At 42.0% G+C, this 17,499-nt stretch overlaps 1 protein-coding gene across 3 annotated transcripts; it reads left to right on the top strand.

The window, feature by feature from the left end:
• Positions 1 to 740: 740 nt before the first annotated feature.
• Positions 741 to 16,155, top strand: MFSD1 (major facilitator superfamily domain containing 1). Of its 3 annotated transcripts, XM_074912263.1 has the most exons (17): positions 741 to 914; positions 994 to 1,046; positions 1,196 to 1,308; positions 1,682 to 1,724; positions 2,268 to 2,335; positions 3,138 to 3,246; positions 4,337 to 4,439; positions 5,196 to 5,294; positions 6,065 to 6,176; positions 7,147 to 7,203; positions 7,830 to 7,986; positions 9,016 to 9,113; positions 9,452 to 9,564; positions 10,046 to 10,093; positions 10,802 to 10,862; positions 14,280 to 14,394; positions 14,665 to 16,155. In XM_074912263.1, exons 1-17 carry the CDS (start codon positions 752 to 754, stop codon positions 14,722 to 14,724), a joined length of 1,572 nt encoding a protein of 523 aa, XP_074768364.1. In that variant the 5' UTR covers positions 741 to 751; the 3' UTR covers positions 14,725 to 16,155. The 3 variants fall into 3 exon arrangements, with proteins under 3 accessions (XP_074768364.1, XP_074768365.1, XP_074768366.1); XM_074912264.1 differs by lacking the exons at positions 14,280 to 14,394; positions 14,665 to 16,155 and adding an exon at positions 13,319 to 14,203; XM_074912265.1 differs by lacking the exons at positions 14,280 to 14,394; positions 14,665 to 16,155 and having other exon boundaries at positions 10,802 to 10,866.
• The last annotated feature ends 1,344 nt before the right edge of the window (positions 16,156 to 17,499 follow it).

Raw genomic sequence — 17,499 nt, 5'->3', positions numbered from 1 at the left:
TTTATTGTAGGCTTATTGCAGTTTACACCCTTTTTTTTTTTCTCCTTATGAGAGGTTTATTCCTATTAAATGTCTCAAGAAAAATACTAATATAAAAAAATGAAGCCTAGCCCCGTGAGGAGAAAGGCTGGAGAAGCCATGGAGAGGACCCATCGGTGCCGAAGCGCCTGGCTGAGATAGACATGGGCTGGACAAACCTGCCTGAAGGAAACCCCAAAACACCTCCTGGGTTTTATGTTTTAAATTAATCAGGGGCAACAGAGGCACCCTTCCTCCATGGGGCTCGCTCGCCATCTGACCATGGCATCGCCTTTGAAATCCCTTGAAATAGAAAAGGAGCCTAGAGGTGCTAAAAGCTGAAATAACGTCCTGCCAGCTGCGTGCCTACGACACAATTCTGTTGTCAAAAGGCCAGGCTGGGCCTGTTTTATCTAGCGGATGCCCTCACCAGGCCGCGAGGTCAGTTTAGGGTCACTTAGGGGGGTTTTCTGGGGCTGTTTTGCCCCCGGCCCGTTCCTGGTTTACCTCAGCAGGGTCATTACCTGCAGTACCTACCGCTCGGGGTTTTACACCTCCCAGTTCGGTGATTTCCTCACGCCCGGACGCGGCCTGAGGGGCTGGGGGGGGGGCGGCCCGCCAGCCCGCGCGCCGCGCTGCCATAGCAACAAGCCGCGCTGCATTGTGGGCCGGGGGCGCCCACGTGACGCGCGGGGTGATCACGTGGCCGGCGCTCACGTGAACGGCGCCGGCGATGGCGGAGGAGGAGCGGGCGCTGCTGGGCCCCGCTGGCGGCGATGATGATGATGGCGGCGGCGGTTCTCCGGGGTCCCCCCGCGCCCTGCCCGCCGCCTGCGACCCGCGGCGCCTGCCGCACCGCCTCCTTGTCCTCGCGCTCATGTGCTTCCTGGGCTTCGGTGGGTGGCGGCGGGCGGGGGACCCGGGGACCCGGGGGCCGGCGGGGCAGAGCGCTGAGGCGTCCCCTTCTCCTTGCAGGCAGCTGCTTCTGCTACGACAACCCGGCGGCTCTCCAGACGCAGGTGCAGCGGGTGAGTAGCTGCCTAGGGCAGGAGCGACGTTCCGGACGGAGCGGGAGGTGTACTTCTTCCTAAGTAGTTCTACTTGGCTGCTTATTCTGTGCCCCTGTAGTTGCTTGAGGAGTAATTACTCTTTTTCATTCCCTCCCTTATGTACGTAGGACATGAAGGTGAACACGGCTCAGTTCATGGCGCTCTACGCCTGGTATTCCTGGCCCAATGTGGTTCTTTGCTTCTTTGGAGGTTTTCTGATAGACAGAGTTTTTGGAATACGGTGAGCGTGATGTTCGTGTCGCTCGTGTTCGACGGGTGGTAGATTTAAAGTGCGTGTGAAGTACAGGCTTTATAATATACTTTTTTTTTTTTTTTCAAATTATCACAGGCCTTTTGAATTTTTTTTTCTACATGGTCTTGAATTTACTGATATAAATGAGCTTCCTTTCGTTTCCTTTATGACGTAAAGTGGCTTCAGAAATGCCAGCCTGGTACTAGCTTTTCTTAAGGAATCTGTCAAGCCATAGCATTTATTCCAGGCACCTTTTACTGCATAGTAACCTCCCCTTGTTTCCTTGCTGTAGGTCTAATGTAGTGTTTTATAGGGAAAAAAGAGTTTAGTTGTGCATTAAGTGATTTTCTTTGTCTTACAGGTTGGGCACTGTAATATTTAGTATCTTTGTTTGTGTCGGGCAGGTAAGTGCAGATGGGAGGGTTAAGGATGATGTGTCTGAAGCTCCTCTGTGGGGAGTGGGAAAAAAAAGCCCAAATAGCGCTTTGTATAATAAAGGGAGATTTCAAATGGGAGTAGGTGGGTGGAGAGAACTGAGATGGGAGAATCTTGAATTTTGTTGGGGTAGTTGGGAACAAATGGGGTAACTGGGAACAGAGAACCTTGAAAGATGGGTGGAATAAAATGTGAAGAAACTGGTGTGAAACTACTATGTAGGAGTATTTGGGTAGGGTATGGTGGTAAAGGTGAAGCATGACTGGAGCCTCTAGAGGTGTTTTCTGAGTGCAGTTTTAGGGTGGGATGGGTTGGATACTCACGAAAAAAGCAGAGGGAGAAAAACCAAAAAGCCATGAGTAGGAAGTGGCTGTGGAGTATTTCCACAGGGAAGGGAAGGGAGTTCCCTTCCACGGGAAGGGAAAAGCAGTTTTGTTCCTGTTTTGAGATGCTTCTAGTTTGTCCCATACTTCAAATATAAAATAACTTCTCCTTAAATGTTTATTTGGCAGGTAATTTTTGCTTTGGGAGCACTACTTAATACTTTCTGGCTGATGGACATGGGCAGATTCATATTTGGGTAAGTGTAGAGGAGTACATTATGTGCTCTCTGAGGTGAGGTCTGTTTTTCTCTGTCCTAGAAAACTATTGTGTTTGCAGAGACAAAACTGTTGGATGTCAAGGCATGCGAGATCTTCAGTCACATTCCCAGTCTAACTTAAAGTTAGAAGACAAAACCCAGGACTTTGCAGGTCTTACCGAATTCAGAAATTATGAAACTGCCCAAATAAAGGCATTCAGTAACCTCATAACATGTGTTAGTTTTTCTCTTAATTCTTATTTTCCTGAGTAAAAAAAGTTGTTAGCAACAAGTACAACAGGGCTCCTATGGTGGCAAAAAATGAGAGCAGTTGTCAGAAGAAATACCTCCAAATTATGAATGTGCCACAGCACAAAAATGTTGGAAAGCCTGACTGGCTGTTTTGGGGGGTGGGCAGATGACTCCATTAAATTCCAGCTCCAGGTAAGGTGCCCACTTTTGGTTTTGTGTGGGTGAGGATCTATACCACTTGGTGCTTTAATGCAGAAGAGAAATGAGAAGTTGCTGCCCATTGATTTAATTTCTGTAAATGACCAAAGGCAATTATAATTGCTCCTAGACTACTTAAGATGCCTTGTATTCTTAGTTATTCTTAAGACACTCTCTTGAATTATCTTTAAGACTTCTGTTGCCTTGTATATATGCCTTAAATCCACCTGTACGCAGATAAATTTCTCTGAAATACTGTCGTTGGGTACTGCCAGCAACTGATGGACTGCTTCCTTGTTGCTTTGCATGTTGCAATTAATGTGTTTTCTTCTGTGCCTTCCTTCTCTTTTAGAATAGGCGGCGAGTCCTTAGCGGTGGCACAGAACACGTATGCAGTCAGTTGGTTTAAAGGCAAGGAGTTAAATCTTGTGTTTGGATTACAACTAAGCATGGCCAGAATTGTAAGTATAAAACTGTGTAGCTTTAATTCACAGACTTTAAGGTGTGTGGCTTGTCTTGGCAGGGAGACAGGTGGAAAACTGCTTCTCATGCTCTCTAGGGAGTTTTAGTTAAAAACGGATGTGAAATTTAACTTTAGAATGCTAAACATTTGTGGTAAATAGACAAAGGTTGTGCAAGGAAATGGGTTAATGAGATTATTTAGAATCTGTCAACCTTCTGCAGAAGCTTGGTGGTGTTACTAGCATGGATTAGGATAGTCACAGTGCTGCATTTCATCAGACTGATTGATTCTAGGTGTATCATAAGAAGTTGGTTTAACGGAGTGTGGCTTGTGGCTCAGGGACTAAGGGCAGGCTCTGATCAGTGAGCTGGGATGGCTGCTTTAAGGAACTCCCATCCTTACCTGCTGTTGTAAGGTGGTTTTTTCTCAGCTGTGCGTGCTCTGGTTTGATACAATCCCCTAAACTGCTGCTAGAGGTGGGTTTACACTGATAGACCAGGCTGTTAGGTGCTCTTCAGCAGCCTGTGGTATCTTAAACCACTGCAGGCATTCACCTTGGGGAAAAAAAGAGTGAGCTGGTCACAGCTGGCTCTGGGCTGGTGTTCAGGCTGTTGCCGATGAGCAGTTGGCTCAGCTGAGCTGTGGTTACTGTCTGTTGTTAGCCTTGGGATTGCAGCCATGGATCCCTTCTCCAGGGGCAGAAGGGGGGAGCAAAAAAAAGTGCATCCTCCTGATGCCTATCAGGTGGGAATCCTGTGTGCTTTAACATTCGCTGTTCAATTCAACTTGGTGTCTGAGTGAATCTTATGGCACTTCTAATGCCTCCATCAAAACGCTGTTAATGTAGAAACTTTCAGTTTGTGACAGCGTGTTACTGTTGCAATGGTTAATTTATTATAATTTATTACAAACACTGACCAAACCAGCAGGGAATAATTGTGTCATTGTTGCTGATGGTTTGCGTTCCCCCGTGTAGCGTCTTACCTGCTTGTTTTAAACACTGTTCAATAAGCAATCTGCCTAATGTTCCTTTTGAATTTGTGTTGTTGTGAAATACTTTATTCTTCACATGAGTTTGTTCTGCCTAGGGGAGCACAGTGAACATGAATATCATGGGATGGATATACTCTAGAGTTCGAGATCTTCTGGGCTATACTGGTCCCAGTACTCTTGGGTTAACTCTTATGATAGGTCAGTAATATTTTCAATTGATGTCACTTGCTGTCTGAATTTGGACAGTGTGCTTACATGTTAATGATTTCTTACTAACCTGAAAGTAGAGCAAATATATTTGAGACTAGGAAGAGGAATTCAAATACTGTTTGTATCAATGGCTAATATCCTTGTGCAGAGTGTATGATTACTGCATCTGATAAAACACTGTGTGATTTTTGTTTTTTTGATTCTTTTTGTGGCTCCCAAGTTGAAGTTTGTATCTTACAGAGATGAAATGTTTAATGTACTTTGTGTAAAGGGCATCTGAAGGGTATCACGTCAAACTGTGTGTGCAGATGTCTGATGTGGAAAAGTGAAATTTCAACTACCTTTGGATCTGTGATCTTTTCCTTCAGAGCTGTGGGGATTAAGGCCCTGGCACTGGTAATGAGGCCCAGGCTTTGTTTGTGGTGTTAAGAGGTGCAGATAAGGAGCTTGGCTGTGCTGAGTGGGAGCAGTGGTTAGTGTTTTAAATAAATGTGGCTACGTGTTTGTACTCCAGTTCAGGGCAGATCTCTCATGTGGCAGGCTTCAGTATTTACACCTTTTTTACCTTTACCAGTATTTACACCTGTTCTTTGGGTTGTACAGCTGTTGAGTCTTATACATAAGACAAGCTGGTGTTAAACTTAGTTTTTATTAGCTATGTAAAGGTACACTACACTAGTTGTGCTTAAAAGCTAAACTATTATTTGACTCAACTAAACATGTAAACTTGTTGCCTTATTGCAGGTGGCCTAACATGTCTCTTTTCACTGGGCTGTGCGTTAATCCTGGCTTATCTGGACAAGAGAGCAGAGAAGCTCCTCTGTAAAGAGCAAGGAAAAACGGGTGAGTGGTGTGGCTGAAGCTGCCTTGGGCTTCATTCTTTTGTTCTGGAACAGACCCCTTCAGTTCCTCTGTGCAGGTTTGCATTTTAAGTAATTTGGTGGCTGCTACTTTGTCTTTTTCACAGTTACAGCTTTAATTGTAATTTTTAAATCAGTAGGAAGTTTTACAGTTTTAAACACCAGTTTACAGGCAGATGCACTGTCATCTGCTTTATTATAAAGCATGTGGAGAGCCTTCCGGTTCACACCTATCTGATCTGTGCCATGGCCACTGGTACTTTTTGTTGGAATTGGTCTTATTTCCATTAATAGGTGTGTAAAAACATGCAGCCCATCTCCATCAGTGTGTGTGGTGTTTTGAGTTTTCCATGTGGGAGAACTTAGACCAATTAAAAATGAAGTCAATTTGAGATCCAGGTAAGAGCATATAACATGAAGCTTCAGACACGAATTTTGCTGGCTGATTAAACATTTCCTCGAAAAAAATGGTTTGTATTTAATTCTGCTGCGTAAGACTTTCAGAGGCTTTAGAGAACTTGTACATCCAGCTTCATGTGGGAGAAAGTTTGTTCTTGGCTTTGGCACTGTTGATTTAGGACTTGTATATTCTTAACTGACTCCTACTGTGTAAACTTTAAACAAGAGAGTAGACAGTGGCAGGAATATACGCTTTAGTAGTGACTTGTGATCACCTTAATGTTTATTCAATCTGGATGGAATTGAGGTGTGCTTATGCTGACTGAAACAATATTGTCTCTTGTCCCACTCCAGGTGAAGTGATTAAGCTAACTGATGTGAAGGACTTCTCTTTGTCCTTGTGGCTCATATTTGTAATCTGTGTCTGTTACTATGCAGCAGTTTTTCCCTTCATTGGACTTGGGAAGTAAGTGCCTCTTGCTTCTGTAGCTGTTTCAGCTGAATCTGGTTAGGGTTTTAGCTAGCTACTCACAAAGGGAGAGGTGCAGGCTGATAGTTAAGAATCCCAGATGGTTCCTGTTCTCCCAGCAAGTCCGTGCTGTGGTTTGTTGTTTGTTCTGTGCCGTTGTTCTCTGTACTTGTCATACAAATAACCACAACTTTAGTTTCCTTATCTGCTGAGCTGTGTGAGAAATAGCCTTGCTTAACATGGACTGAGCAGGACTCACAAGCATAATGCACGCTCCATTTCCTGATTTCAAACTTGATACAGGCTTAAAGCGTGGCATGAGTTTGAATTCCTTCTGTACTCATCAGCTATTGACTGAGCGTGAGGTGGGGGCTTAAATGTCGTGACACGCTGGGACTGAAGTTGTCTTACTGCACTGATTTTTGGTGTATGTCAGGTTGAAACTTGAAGCATTCATAGGTAGGCTTCCCTTTTGAAACAGATGGTCTAATAGCTCAAGTGAAACGGGTTTTGATTAGGCTTGGAATTAGAAACAGGTCTCTTGAGCTCAATGCGTGTGTTGAGTGAGATGGAAAAGTCTGAGATGACTTGGAGGGACCTGACAGACAGTCAGCAGTGCATGTGCTGATTTTTTTTTTTTATTTGTGCACCTATTCTAAAAATTCTTACTCTGGTCTCTTACCGTGTACTCGCTGCTAATGTCTCATTGTCACCTTACATGTTAGTTATGTACTGGGGATGTTTTCCCCAGAGTGTAGTTTGAATAATCCTTAGACAAAAATGTGCTAATAAGCTCCTAAATGCATTATAAATGAGGATCTGTGATGGGATGTTGTGTCAAAGCTATAGAGCTATATTTAAAAGTTTCCTGTAAACTAAGCTCTTGTGTCTTTCCTTTGTTTAGCTTAATTTTTCTTTCATGTCATACACGTGTGCGTTCTTCTAAACCAGTTTTGGTTTTCTTTAGGGTATTCTTCATTGAGAAATTCAAATTCTCATCTCAAGAAGCCAGTGCAATTAACAGGTACATTGTGGTTGATTTACCAAGTAAATGTGCTTCTGCTCTGTTCTGGGGGGGGGGGTGTGTGTGTGTGTGTATCTTTGGGCTTGGACCGTGTGGGAGGAGGTTTGGGAGCTACTGTTGCAGAGGATAGATAGATTTCACGTGGCCCAAGGAATAATTGGGAGGTGTGGGGGTAATTTTTTAATAAAAATGTCTTAGATATTCACTTTGAGGATTTGGAAAGAAAAGGTTCTGTCTGAAGGATGTTATTTTGGTGTTCAGTGATTCTTTTCTTAGTGATAAAAGCAGTTTAATAGCAACATTAAATGAACTAAATTTTCCTAGTTTGGAGATGAATTTGCGGGAAAAAAACCTTAAAAAACCCAACAACAGAACACTTGTCGGTATACGATTCCAGAATTATGTCACTATTTCCTTGGATGTTGATTGTTTTCATGTCCTTGGACATTTTGGGAATTTTGAGCTCTGACATCTATTGTTTGGAAGGTTTTTTGTGTCATTTTTCTTACGGCCTCACAGGTAAGAAGGGAATATGGTGTTTCATCTGGAGACACTTGTATTGTGTAACACCTAAAGCCATCCATGCCTGTATAGTGTTCAGTTCTCTTATTTTTGTTCTGTTGTAGTATTGTGTATATCATATCGGTACCCATGTCCCCAGTCTTTGGACTCCTGGTGGATAAACTTGGAAAGAATATCATCTGGGTTTTATGTGCTGTAATAACTACGCTTGCTTCTCACGTTATGTTGGCTTTTACCTTCTGGAATCCCTGGATAGCAATGGTAACTAATTCTCTGAAATGTGTAGCTAAATATGATAAAATAAGAGATGGAGTTGATACTGAATTATTCTGCATAGGTTGCCGCTGTCTTCTGACTGTTTATGTAGTCCTCAAAACTGATTTTTGAGATCCCTGTAATACTGTGTGAAACTGAGTTTAAAGCTAAAGATGGTGAAAAAGCAAAAAAATTCATAAAACAGGCAAAGCTGACATGAGCTATCTGCAGACTAGGGATAATGCTTCAGGCTTTGGTGTCTCGTGGAGGGAGGCAGCAGTTGTGCACGTGTCTTTTGAGGTGGAAAAGACTGGCTGCTGCTGTCTGTAGCAGTAATTCTGTAATTGCTTAGTGCAAAAGGGTGTTCGGCAACTGGGGAAGGGTGGGATTAGACCAGAGGGTTGTCTGGAGCGGTGATTCCTTGTCCCTTCACAGTGTCTGCGGTTCGGTGGTGCTCTGCGGCAGAGGTTTGCTCTTGTGCTTCATGGACACACCTTACACTAGCTAGATTACTGTGCTGGGTGCTTGTTTTTCTCCTAAAACTTGTTTTTTTCAGTGTAGTTCTGAAGCTTATTACTATTACTTAAACTGTCTCTAAGGTGCCGTGTTGGATAGTGGTAAACCTCAGTCAAAATCTTTGTTACTGATCCCATTCCTAGGGCAGATTCCCCGAGAAGCTGCTTTTGAACTCAGGTTCACAGACCACATACGGTGCTCACCAATGTATCAGGGTTTAAAAATAGGGTCCTTGAGTTTTATTTATCTTTCTAGTGAGTTGCAGCATTGATCTGTTCCTCTGGGTATTCAAGTCAGGCTCTTACTTAGATAGGGTTTAGTTTGTGGGTCACTCTTGGAAAAAGTTCCCTCTCCTAAATGTGCATATTTATTTAGAATGATATTGCAGAAAGTGTTACTTTAGCTCTTTTTTTTTTTCCTCTTTTGGGAGAAGGGGAAAACCAATATGCTCATTTATTAGAAGTTTCCAGCAGAAATGCATCTCACCTAACAGACGTTTACTTGTTCTGATTTCACCAGTGTTTGCTGGGAGTGGCTTACTCTTTGCTTGCCTGCGCCCTGTGGCCCATGGTGGCCTTTGTTGTTCCAGAACACCAGCTGGGGACTGCTTATGGCTTGTAAGTACTTAAATCTGCCTGTCTGTGCTGCTCTACAGTGACTGTGGCCTGATGCTGTTGAACCACTGAGTATCAAGCAGTTTAACACGTTCGTGGTGACTCCTTCCTCCACGTTCAGTCTAGCAGGAAGTCTTGTGTAGTTTCAGGATGTCTCCGTGTGGGAGAGCACGTGGCTGTGGTCAGCGCACAGAAACTTCTGCAAAACTGTGGAATTGTGACTCTGTCATATGTCATAACAAATGGGGAGAAGTTAATCTCGTTGTTTGTTCAGTGCTGCTAATGGTGTTTTCTCGAAAAATAAATTTCTGCACAGTGGTAATCCTTTGTTTGTGTGTTAGTATGCAGTCTATCCAGAATCTTGGTCTGGCAATCATTGCTATAGCAGCTGGGATGATTCTGGACACAAGAGGATACTTGTTTCTTGAAGTCTTCTTCAGTGCTTGTGTCTGCTGTAAGTATTAAAAACATTAGAAATGGATTCTGTACATTCAGGAGGCTTTATTAGGGTTCTTTTCTTAATATTTCCTGTAAAACAGTAGTAATTTATTTCTTAAAGGTTTCGACTGGGGTAGTGTTGAAAGTAACTCTAACTTGTGAAGTGTTTTGTGGTTTTCTTTGAAGCAATTTAGTGTAAGTAATTTCAGTGTTTCGAAAAAAATGAAGAATGAGCAAAAGGTTGGGTGAATGAAACAGTTAAAGGCCACGTTTGAGGACTGTTACTAATATAACTAAACCTTTTCTGAGTTACCAGAGAGCATAATGAGATTTTTCAAAAGTAATTAAGAGCTGCTGCTGGCAAAAATCTCCCCTCAGTTACAATTATAATGAAAAATCTGGGTTGGTGTTTGGCTGTATATAAAGCTGATGTTCTGTCATTGTTATAAATTTATTGTCAACTAAAACTGTTCGTGGTTTGGTTTTTTTTTTTTTAGTGTCACTAATAGCTGTAGTCATGCTGTATTTTGTGAATCATCTCACTGGTAAGTGTTTTCAGCTCCTCTTGGTGTTTGTTTTTATCTTGAAGTTACTGAGCTGCACTGTTTACAGGTGGTGGTGTAGGGTCCTGTGTCAGGTGCTGTAGCTCGTGGCGTCGGAACCAGGAGCATCTCTTGATGAGGCCTGTCCTTGTAACATCATTTGTGTAGATGCTGTAGCGTGTGATGTTAAATCTTATCAGCAGGGCAGTAGTACCTGTCCCTTCAGCTGACTTGTACAAATGTGTAGGATATTCTGCAGCTTTTTCTAAACTGCATGTCAAACCTGACTGTATGTGTATCTGCAAATATAAAAACTTAATTCTGTGGGCTTTCCTTCAAATAGCAGTGTTTTTTCTCGACTGTTTTTTTAAGAATTAAGTACTGAAAGATCTGGGAGGGATACTCATTTGTTTCATTCAAAATTGCTTCCACTTTCTTTAGTTTCATGGGGCATTTTGAATTGTAGAAAAACGTCATTGTTAGTGGAAACCTGGATCAGGTTTGAGAGCTGTTTGGGTCCTGATTTTCCTTGCTCGGATGATTATGAACACGCTGCTCTTTCTCTTTACCTCAGTTTCTACTTTTAGAAAATGACTGCACCGATTTCTTTTGTCAAGTGCTCTGAGCTTCTGCGGTGAGGTATGATAGCAAAGATACAATACAAAAAGGCCAATTTTAAAAGTTTCAAAGTGTGTATTACTTCTGTTGCAGGTGGTGATCTCAACTGGTCTGCAAAGAAAAGGGAAAAGCTGCAAAAAGTAGCTGCAACTGAGTAAGTATAAAGAACAGTGTCCTTATGAAATGTTTGACCTGAAGTAATTAAGTAGATTACTCTCCGAAGTCACTCTCTTTTGTAGGTCTGCCTTTTGTATTGATTGTTATTTTCTTTCTTACCAGTTAGTAGTAGGATTTCATATTTCTGCCTCCTGTGAGTGAATAATTAGAGGAAGCAGCAATTAACCAGGTGTCCTTTCTGGGCACTCTTCCTTGCTATTTTTCTTTATTTCAGTGGCCTTCCAACTGAGTGGAACCAAAGTGTTTTAAAAATGTTGTATTGCTTATTTAAAACTGTGCTGCATTTATATAGTGTGTATTTGACCCAGTCAGCAGCAAACATTACCATGGCTTTCATGTCAGGTAATGCATGGACCAATTTTTTTTAAGTGTAGTTGAAAGCTAGATCTCTCCTCAGAAGAAACTGCACTCCAGTGACTTCCCTTTTGTTTCAGCTTGCTCCTCTTGCTATCTTATTAAAACTTAGAAGTCTTAATTCAACTTGTCTCTGAAAAATGTGGCTGGAGTCTCAATTGCAGCGCTAACGTGGAACTCAGTTTGTGGTCAGATCTATGTCATAAATGTTACTGGTTACAGTGAAAAGTTCCTGGTTTTAGAAAGCAAATGGGGCCAGGGGTATTTCAGTAAAGTGGAATCCACTTTCTTTAAAAGGAAATGGAGCACTTGAGGTGGGCATAGGGCAGAAATTGTCAGAATAAGCAAAGCTTGTCAGTTCATCCAATTAAGCAGATTCTGTGGCAGACTTGTATGTCCTGCTTTCCTCTCTGCAGCAAATGAGGACAGTGGCACCCTTCAGTACCTTAAAAAATTCTTTCTTGGTCTTGCAAAGCATTGGTGATGTGTTAGGGGTCCGTTGCCCTGTGTAGCCCTAACAGCTGGAGTCAGGTGCTCTTGCTTTTTGAGAGTGGTGTTGGATCGAACATAAAGGTATCAGTCACCTGCTCTTGGGATGTCCCCTGAGCTCTAGGGCACTGCATTTATCCCCTCTGTGCAGTAGAAAGTTGACTTTTTTTATTTGCTATCTGAGAATGCTAAATGAGGGAGAGGTGAAGCTCTCGCTGGGTGTGGAATGCTGTACAAGGGAGTCAAACACTGGGTTAGGCTCTAACTTTCTAAATAATTGCCCAGTACTGAGGGAAGAGGGGAGAAACAGCATTGTATGCTAAAATCCATTAAGATGTCACCTTAAAGGCAAAACAAAAGGCCCTTCCACTCCAGCTTATCTGTTACTTAACTGTCTAGAAACCCAGCTTTTTTTTAGAGTAGACATATTGCAAAGTCCGTCCATCAGGCTGAGTTTGGGCAGCTTAGTTCGTCCTGATGACCTTGCTGAAGACGCTGCTTCTAGTAGTCTCAGCACCCAAAAACTTGTTTTGCCTTTTCCTAGTTCTAATTAGTGCTGTGAGGATTAAAAATATGTGCATTGGAGAATGTAATGTCAATGGTGATGAAGTCTTCGTTAATTTGATTTTAAAAAAAATATATATTTAAAGCAAATATTACATTTGCTTAAGGGTAGAACAAGTCTAAGATATGTGAAGCTCTGCTCCTCTGATCTGACTTTGTTTTGGTGAGATTGTGATTAAGAGCTGTTGGAACACATATACTGTGCCCTCTCCATGACTAGTCATAGTTGAACATTTGTCATGTAAAGGAGTAAGTCAATATGCAGCAAGTCACAGCTTTCAAAATAACATCTGTAGAATTCAAGCTGCTTGTCTGTGAATAACACAGAATTTTTCTTTTGAAATGCTTTCTGTTCTGACCTAATTCAGCTCAGCGAGTCTCTTCAGGTCTTAATTTGCCTGTCAAGTTGTTGGAATTCTTTACTTTTTTATAGGTAACTCCATTTCACCTGCAGATATATTTTTTATATATATAAGCTGTGAGATGTATGAGTTTGTTCCAGATAAATACTTTGCTAACAAGACTTCTCTTGGAGAAGTCCATAAAGTCCATTTATAAAACTGGATCGTGTAACTGTCCATATGATGATACTTGGTTTAGTTTTTTTTCAAGCCTAACTTACCTGTCGACAAGGTCTAGCCAGGTGACTTGTGGGGTTTAACATGGTTTTGCTTCTGATTTGTGGGCGTTTTACACATCAGTCTTGAGGAAAGCTCGAGAAAACTAAAAACTCCCTAGACCTGATGAGCATGCTGGCTTGGTTGTGATGAGTGTCATCCTCGAGCCAAAAGGTCACAGCCAGATTTTAATACAGTTGCAACAACAACGACAAAACCCCAAAACCTTGTACCCAGGAGCAGAGAAATTCTGTGTCCAAATAGAGCTGCTTTTTCAATCTGCCTGGGCCCTGCTGGGTGTGTGTAACACTTCCAGTATTTACTGTGAAAGGTGGTGTTGGTGTATGCTGTGGGGTATAGTGCTGTAGAACAATATTTTCAGTAATTTTTATTACAATGTTTTTTTCAGAAAAGAAATTTGAATAGCAAATATCATCCAGAAGTGGGGAGCATTTGATCAGCATCATGTCAACTTGAAGAATTGTAGTGTTTAGTTTGGTCACTCTGCACAGTAGTTCTTTGGAAAAGAGCCTAACATGCTGGGGGGTTTACAGTAAATGGCTAAATTTTACGCTTTGTAACCAGTTTTAACTAATGCCAAATGATCTCTCGATTGGAACAGAATGGGTTTATAGCGTTTTGCACTGTGTTTGCACTCTGTCATTGGAGAGGGTGCTCTGCAAGCTGAGACAAACATGATAAAGACTTATAGAAAGTGTCTTTTACGTGCAGCACTGCCATGGTGGTGGGGGTGGAGACAATATAACGGCATTTTGTGTTCTGTAGTAAGGCTCACGGCCTTACAGAGCGTGGAAACGGGTCGCTGTTACTGCCTTTGTCACTGTCTTAATGCAAACCACTGTCTTAAATTAAGTATATTTAGAGTTTCTCTTTAAGACTTACGGAAAAAAGAGCCACAGTGCTCTGGTCAAATATTGACTCTTTTGTAGGAGACTGCTATTAATTCTGCAGACTGCTGAGCAGTCTTTTATCTGGATTTTTGACAATTGATTCTTCTTGTATTGTAATCTTTATTTTTAAGGAGTGAAAGCTTGTTTAATAAAGAGAGAGTAAAAGTTGTTACAGCAGCTCACTGAGCGTGTTTGTAATGTCTGAAAACCAAAAGGTTTATCTTTCTACCGGTCTTGCAATCTAAATAAAAGGAAACTGCAGAAAACAGCCTCGCTCTTTCTTTACACTGAATTAGAGTAATCTGTACACATTTTAGTCTTTTAATTTGATATCCAGTGTTCATCTGTAAACATTACAAGCATTTTCGAGTTATTAAAAATGAAACTGCATACACAAGATAGAGTTGCTTGGGTTTGCACTCCTCAGTGCAAATATCTTAAACCAATTTTCTTTTCCAGAGCGGAAGAACAAGAGAGACTCAGACGTCAAAATGAAGATGACTTGGCTAAATTACGGCCAAAAGCTGATGACTTTAGTTTAAGGAATAAATACCTCTCCAAACTAGGAGCTCAGGTATTAGTAACAAAGTAGAGGGTTTAATAACTAAGAATAGAACAATGAGGTGTTTATTTTAAGCACTTGGCTTACTCTTTGACAGAGCCAGCAAATCAACCTCTGATTAAAATGCTAAGTGTGTGCTTGTTCTCAGAAAATGAAGTCTCACCAATGGTAATTAAAAATCTAATGAAGAAAATGAATCAATGGCTGTCGAACCAAATAAGTTGAGGGGCAGGCTTATGATGATGCGTGATTTTTTTTTTTTAATTTTACTTTTTTTTGCAGCTACCAGATAATTACTCTTCCTATTTATCGACAATGGTACACAGAAGCATGTTGAAATAGCCTCTTGACCCACTTGCAAAAGCAGAAATACACTGAAGTTCACAAAACTTTGTTTCCAGCACTGACAACTACTCCAGCAAAAGCAGAATGATGCACCATACTTTCCTGCAAGCACAGATCCTATTTTTAAAATACTTGGCTTAAGCTCCCCCTCTGCGCCGTGGGTAAATAACACAGATGCTGAAGAAGAACCACCCGCCTGTTTATTTGAACCCATGAGCTACGTGCTACACCCTCCTCTCTAAAATGCTCAGTGAGTCGCTGGAGTCAGTAGCTGAGACTTGATCTCACTACACGGTGATGTCGGAAATGCGAGAGCTTTGTTTCAGTAATTGCTGTGAAATGAGCCTTGGTGCAGGTACAAGTTATTGAGCCTCTCGGGTGGGGCAGCTTTGTTACCACGATGGAAGTGGTCTGCTGCTTTTTTCTTCTAGAAGAATGTGAGGAAAGAATACCTTTTTATTTTGGTCCGAGCAAATATTTTGGAGGGAACTAAACTATACAATTTCAGTGTTACAGTTCAAAAAGTGCTAGCCCTGGAGTTTTATACTAGATCACAGGCTTAGCAATAACCTCATGTAAGTCCCGATCAATGTGAAAAATAATGTGTTTTTAAGAGGTTCTGACTAAAAACAATGAAAACGGTTAAACGCAGGAACCGCTTTCAGTGGGGAAAAGTGGCGTTCAGTTTCTTAATGAAATTTAATGCTTTCCCATAATTTCAGTGGAAGGCTTGTTGCTGAATAGCTGGTTCCTAGGAACTCCTGCCGAGTGCTTTTTTATTACTCACAGAGGCTGGCATATGTAATTGGGCAAACTAGTCCTAAACTAAGCTAATCTTACTTTAAAAGGCAAGAGCATCTGGCTTTCTGGAGCACTAGGTACACAGCACAAGGTGCTGCTATGCAAGTAGAGCTTAAGGTGCACAGGGGTGAGTGAGCTTTCCTTGGCTGACTTCAGGGAGTCCTTGTGTGCCACAGAATGCATAAGAGCCTTTGATGAATTGCTTGACTGCAGAGAAAGTAGTTCGTTACAATAAAAATGTTACATTATACCTGTAATTTATTTTTTTGCCTACAGTAATTTAAGCAGACCTTATGGAACTCATAGTCTTAAGGGTTTTGGTTTTTTTTTAAAGATATTTTCCCGTGGAGATTTTTATCTTCCTGAAGGACTAAGCCAGGACTATTTTGGTTAATAGTTTTGTATTCTGAAGAACAATCTAGGAACATCAAGTTGCAGGTTGTGAGCTAGGCCGAGCTTACTGCCGCAGGGGAGCGGTGCACTGACCTGTGATCGGTTTTATTGCTGCTTTCCGTGTTCCCTTGGCGAACCAAACGCTATCGGCTCTGCGACTGGTTGATGCAAGTTGGTTTATGATTCCTTGTAGACTTGTGAATTCTGGGTCTTTTTTAATAAAAGCTTGAAACAGATACTGGTACCTGTATTTTTCTTACCTGACCGTTTAGCGATGCGCTGTTGCCCTTGGTGGTTGTTGAGACTTATATATGGTTTGGTTTTTTGTTTTTTTTTTTTTTAAGCGAGCATGACTCCTGCTTTCCTCTGAGAAATACTTAGCCTCTGGGTGAGTGGCTCTTGGAGGATCCAAAGGCAACGTTTTCCCGCAGTTCCCACCACTGAGGGGGTGATGCATTTTTCTTTCTTGGGGAGGGAGGGCATTTTCTTCTGTTCCTTTTAATCTCCTTCAGCTCCCTGCTTCTCCTCTAATTCTAACATGGTTGTAGGTAATTCTGCTGTTATTTATAGGTCAGCATTTTGTGTGTGGTATGACAGTAACTGTGAGCTCAATGTCTTGTTGAGACTTTTATTTTCAGTTCCTAAATTCTCCGTACTCTCAACCATCTTGCTAAAATACTGTGGTGGACTCATGCAAACGGTGTAACTCGCCGTGTCAGCTCAGCCCCAGATGCTGTAGCCTTTCCCTTCTGAGGGTTTTCAGCCCAGTGATTTCTTTTACCTTTTTCATTTGTGGCTGTGGAGCGTGGGAGCCATCTGGCTTTTGTTCCCTTATCCCTCATTCCTCTCATAAATTTCTGGTAGGATGGAGCCTTCCTCTTTCTGTTGCCAGCCCTTTTGCTGCCAGCCCTGCGTTAGAAACTCGTGATGCTGTGGTGGTGCTTCAGATTTCCAGTGCATACTCCCATCGGTTCGGGTTGATCATCAAGTGGAAAACGGGAAAAGGGATTTCTGAATTCTGAAATGCAGTTTCTTTTTGATAGAGAAAACCTGATGGTGATCTTTGTGGGAGGGATAAGGCCAGCAGCTACAGCAGCGAGCAGGCTGCCTGCCTTGGCCCGGGGAGGGACTGTTGGAGCATGGGCTGCTGGAGTGTTACTTGGCAATATCTGCGCGAGTCCTCTCTGCAATGTGTTTGGAATGGCTTGAGCTGAAAGCTGCTTATCTTTATAAGACTTCCTTTTTTTCCACACAAAGCTTCCCTTAATGGCTTCTACCCCGAGAAGCTGTTGATACAGTACAGCTTTCCTGACTTTTTATTTTTTTTTTTAGTACGGAGTTTACAGGTTGGGCTCTGCTTCTGGACTATAATGGTTTGCCTAAATGCTGCTGGTGGGTATACACGCTTGTCTGGAGGTGTTTATAGAAGAGTTAATAAATATGGTGGTAAAGAGTAGTTCAACACAGTATTTTATTAAATTTATCTGGGCAAATATCCGAGGGAGGTGTCACTTATGAAGAATACAAATGGCATTACCCATCTCTGCTATCATTTCTGCTGCTCACCCTGGGGACTCC

This window comes from Athene noctua, chromosome 8 (assembly GCF_965140245.1).
Source record: "Athene noctua chromosome 8, bAthNoc1.hap1.1, whole genome shotgun sequence".
In the NCBI taxonomy this organism is placed as follows: Eukaryota; Metazoa; Chordata; class Aves; order Strigiformes; family Strigidae; genus Athene; species Athene noctua.
The sequence above is the reverse complement of the archived record's forward strand: the minus strand, read 5'-3'. Positions and strand labels throughout refer to the sequence as shown.

Bases quoted from the DNA above. Each gene is read 5' to 3' on its own strand.
- MFSD1 (XM_074912263.1), top strand. From the start codon at position 752: ATGGCGGAGGAGGAGCGGGCGCTGCTGGGCCCCGCTGGCGGCGATGAT. The intron at 915-993 runs GTGGGTGGCGGC...TTCTCCTTGCAG, and splicing joins CATGTGCTTCCTGGGCTTCG to GCAGCTGCTTCTGCTACGAC. The intron at 7,204-7,829 runs GTACATTGTGGT...GTTCTGTTGTAG, and splicing joins GAAGCCAGTGCAATTAACAG to TATTGTGTATATCATATCGG.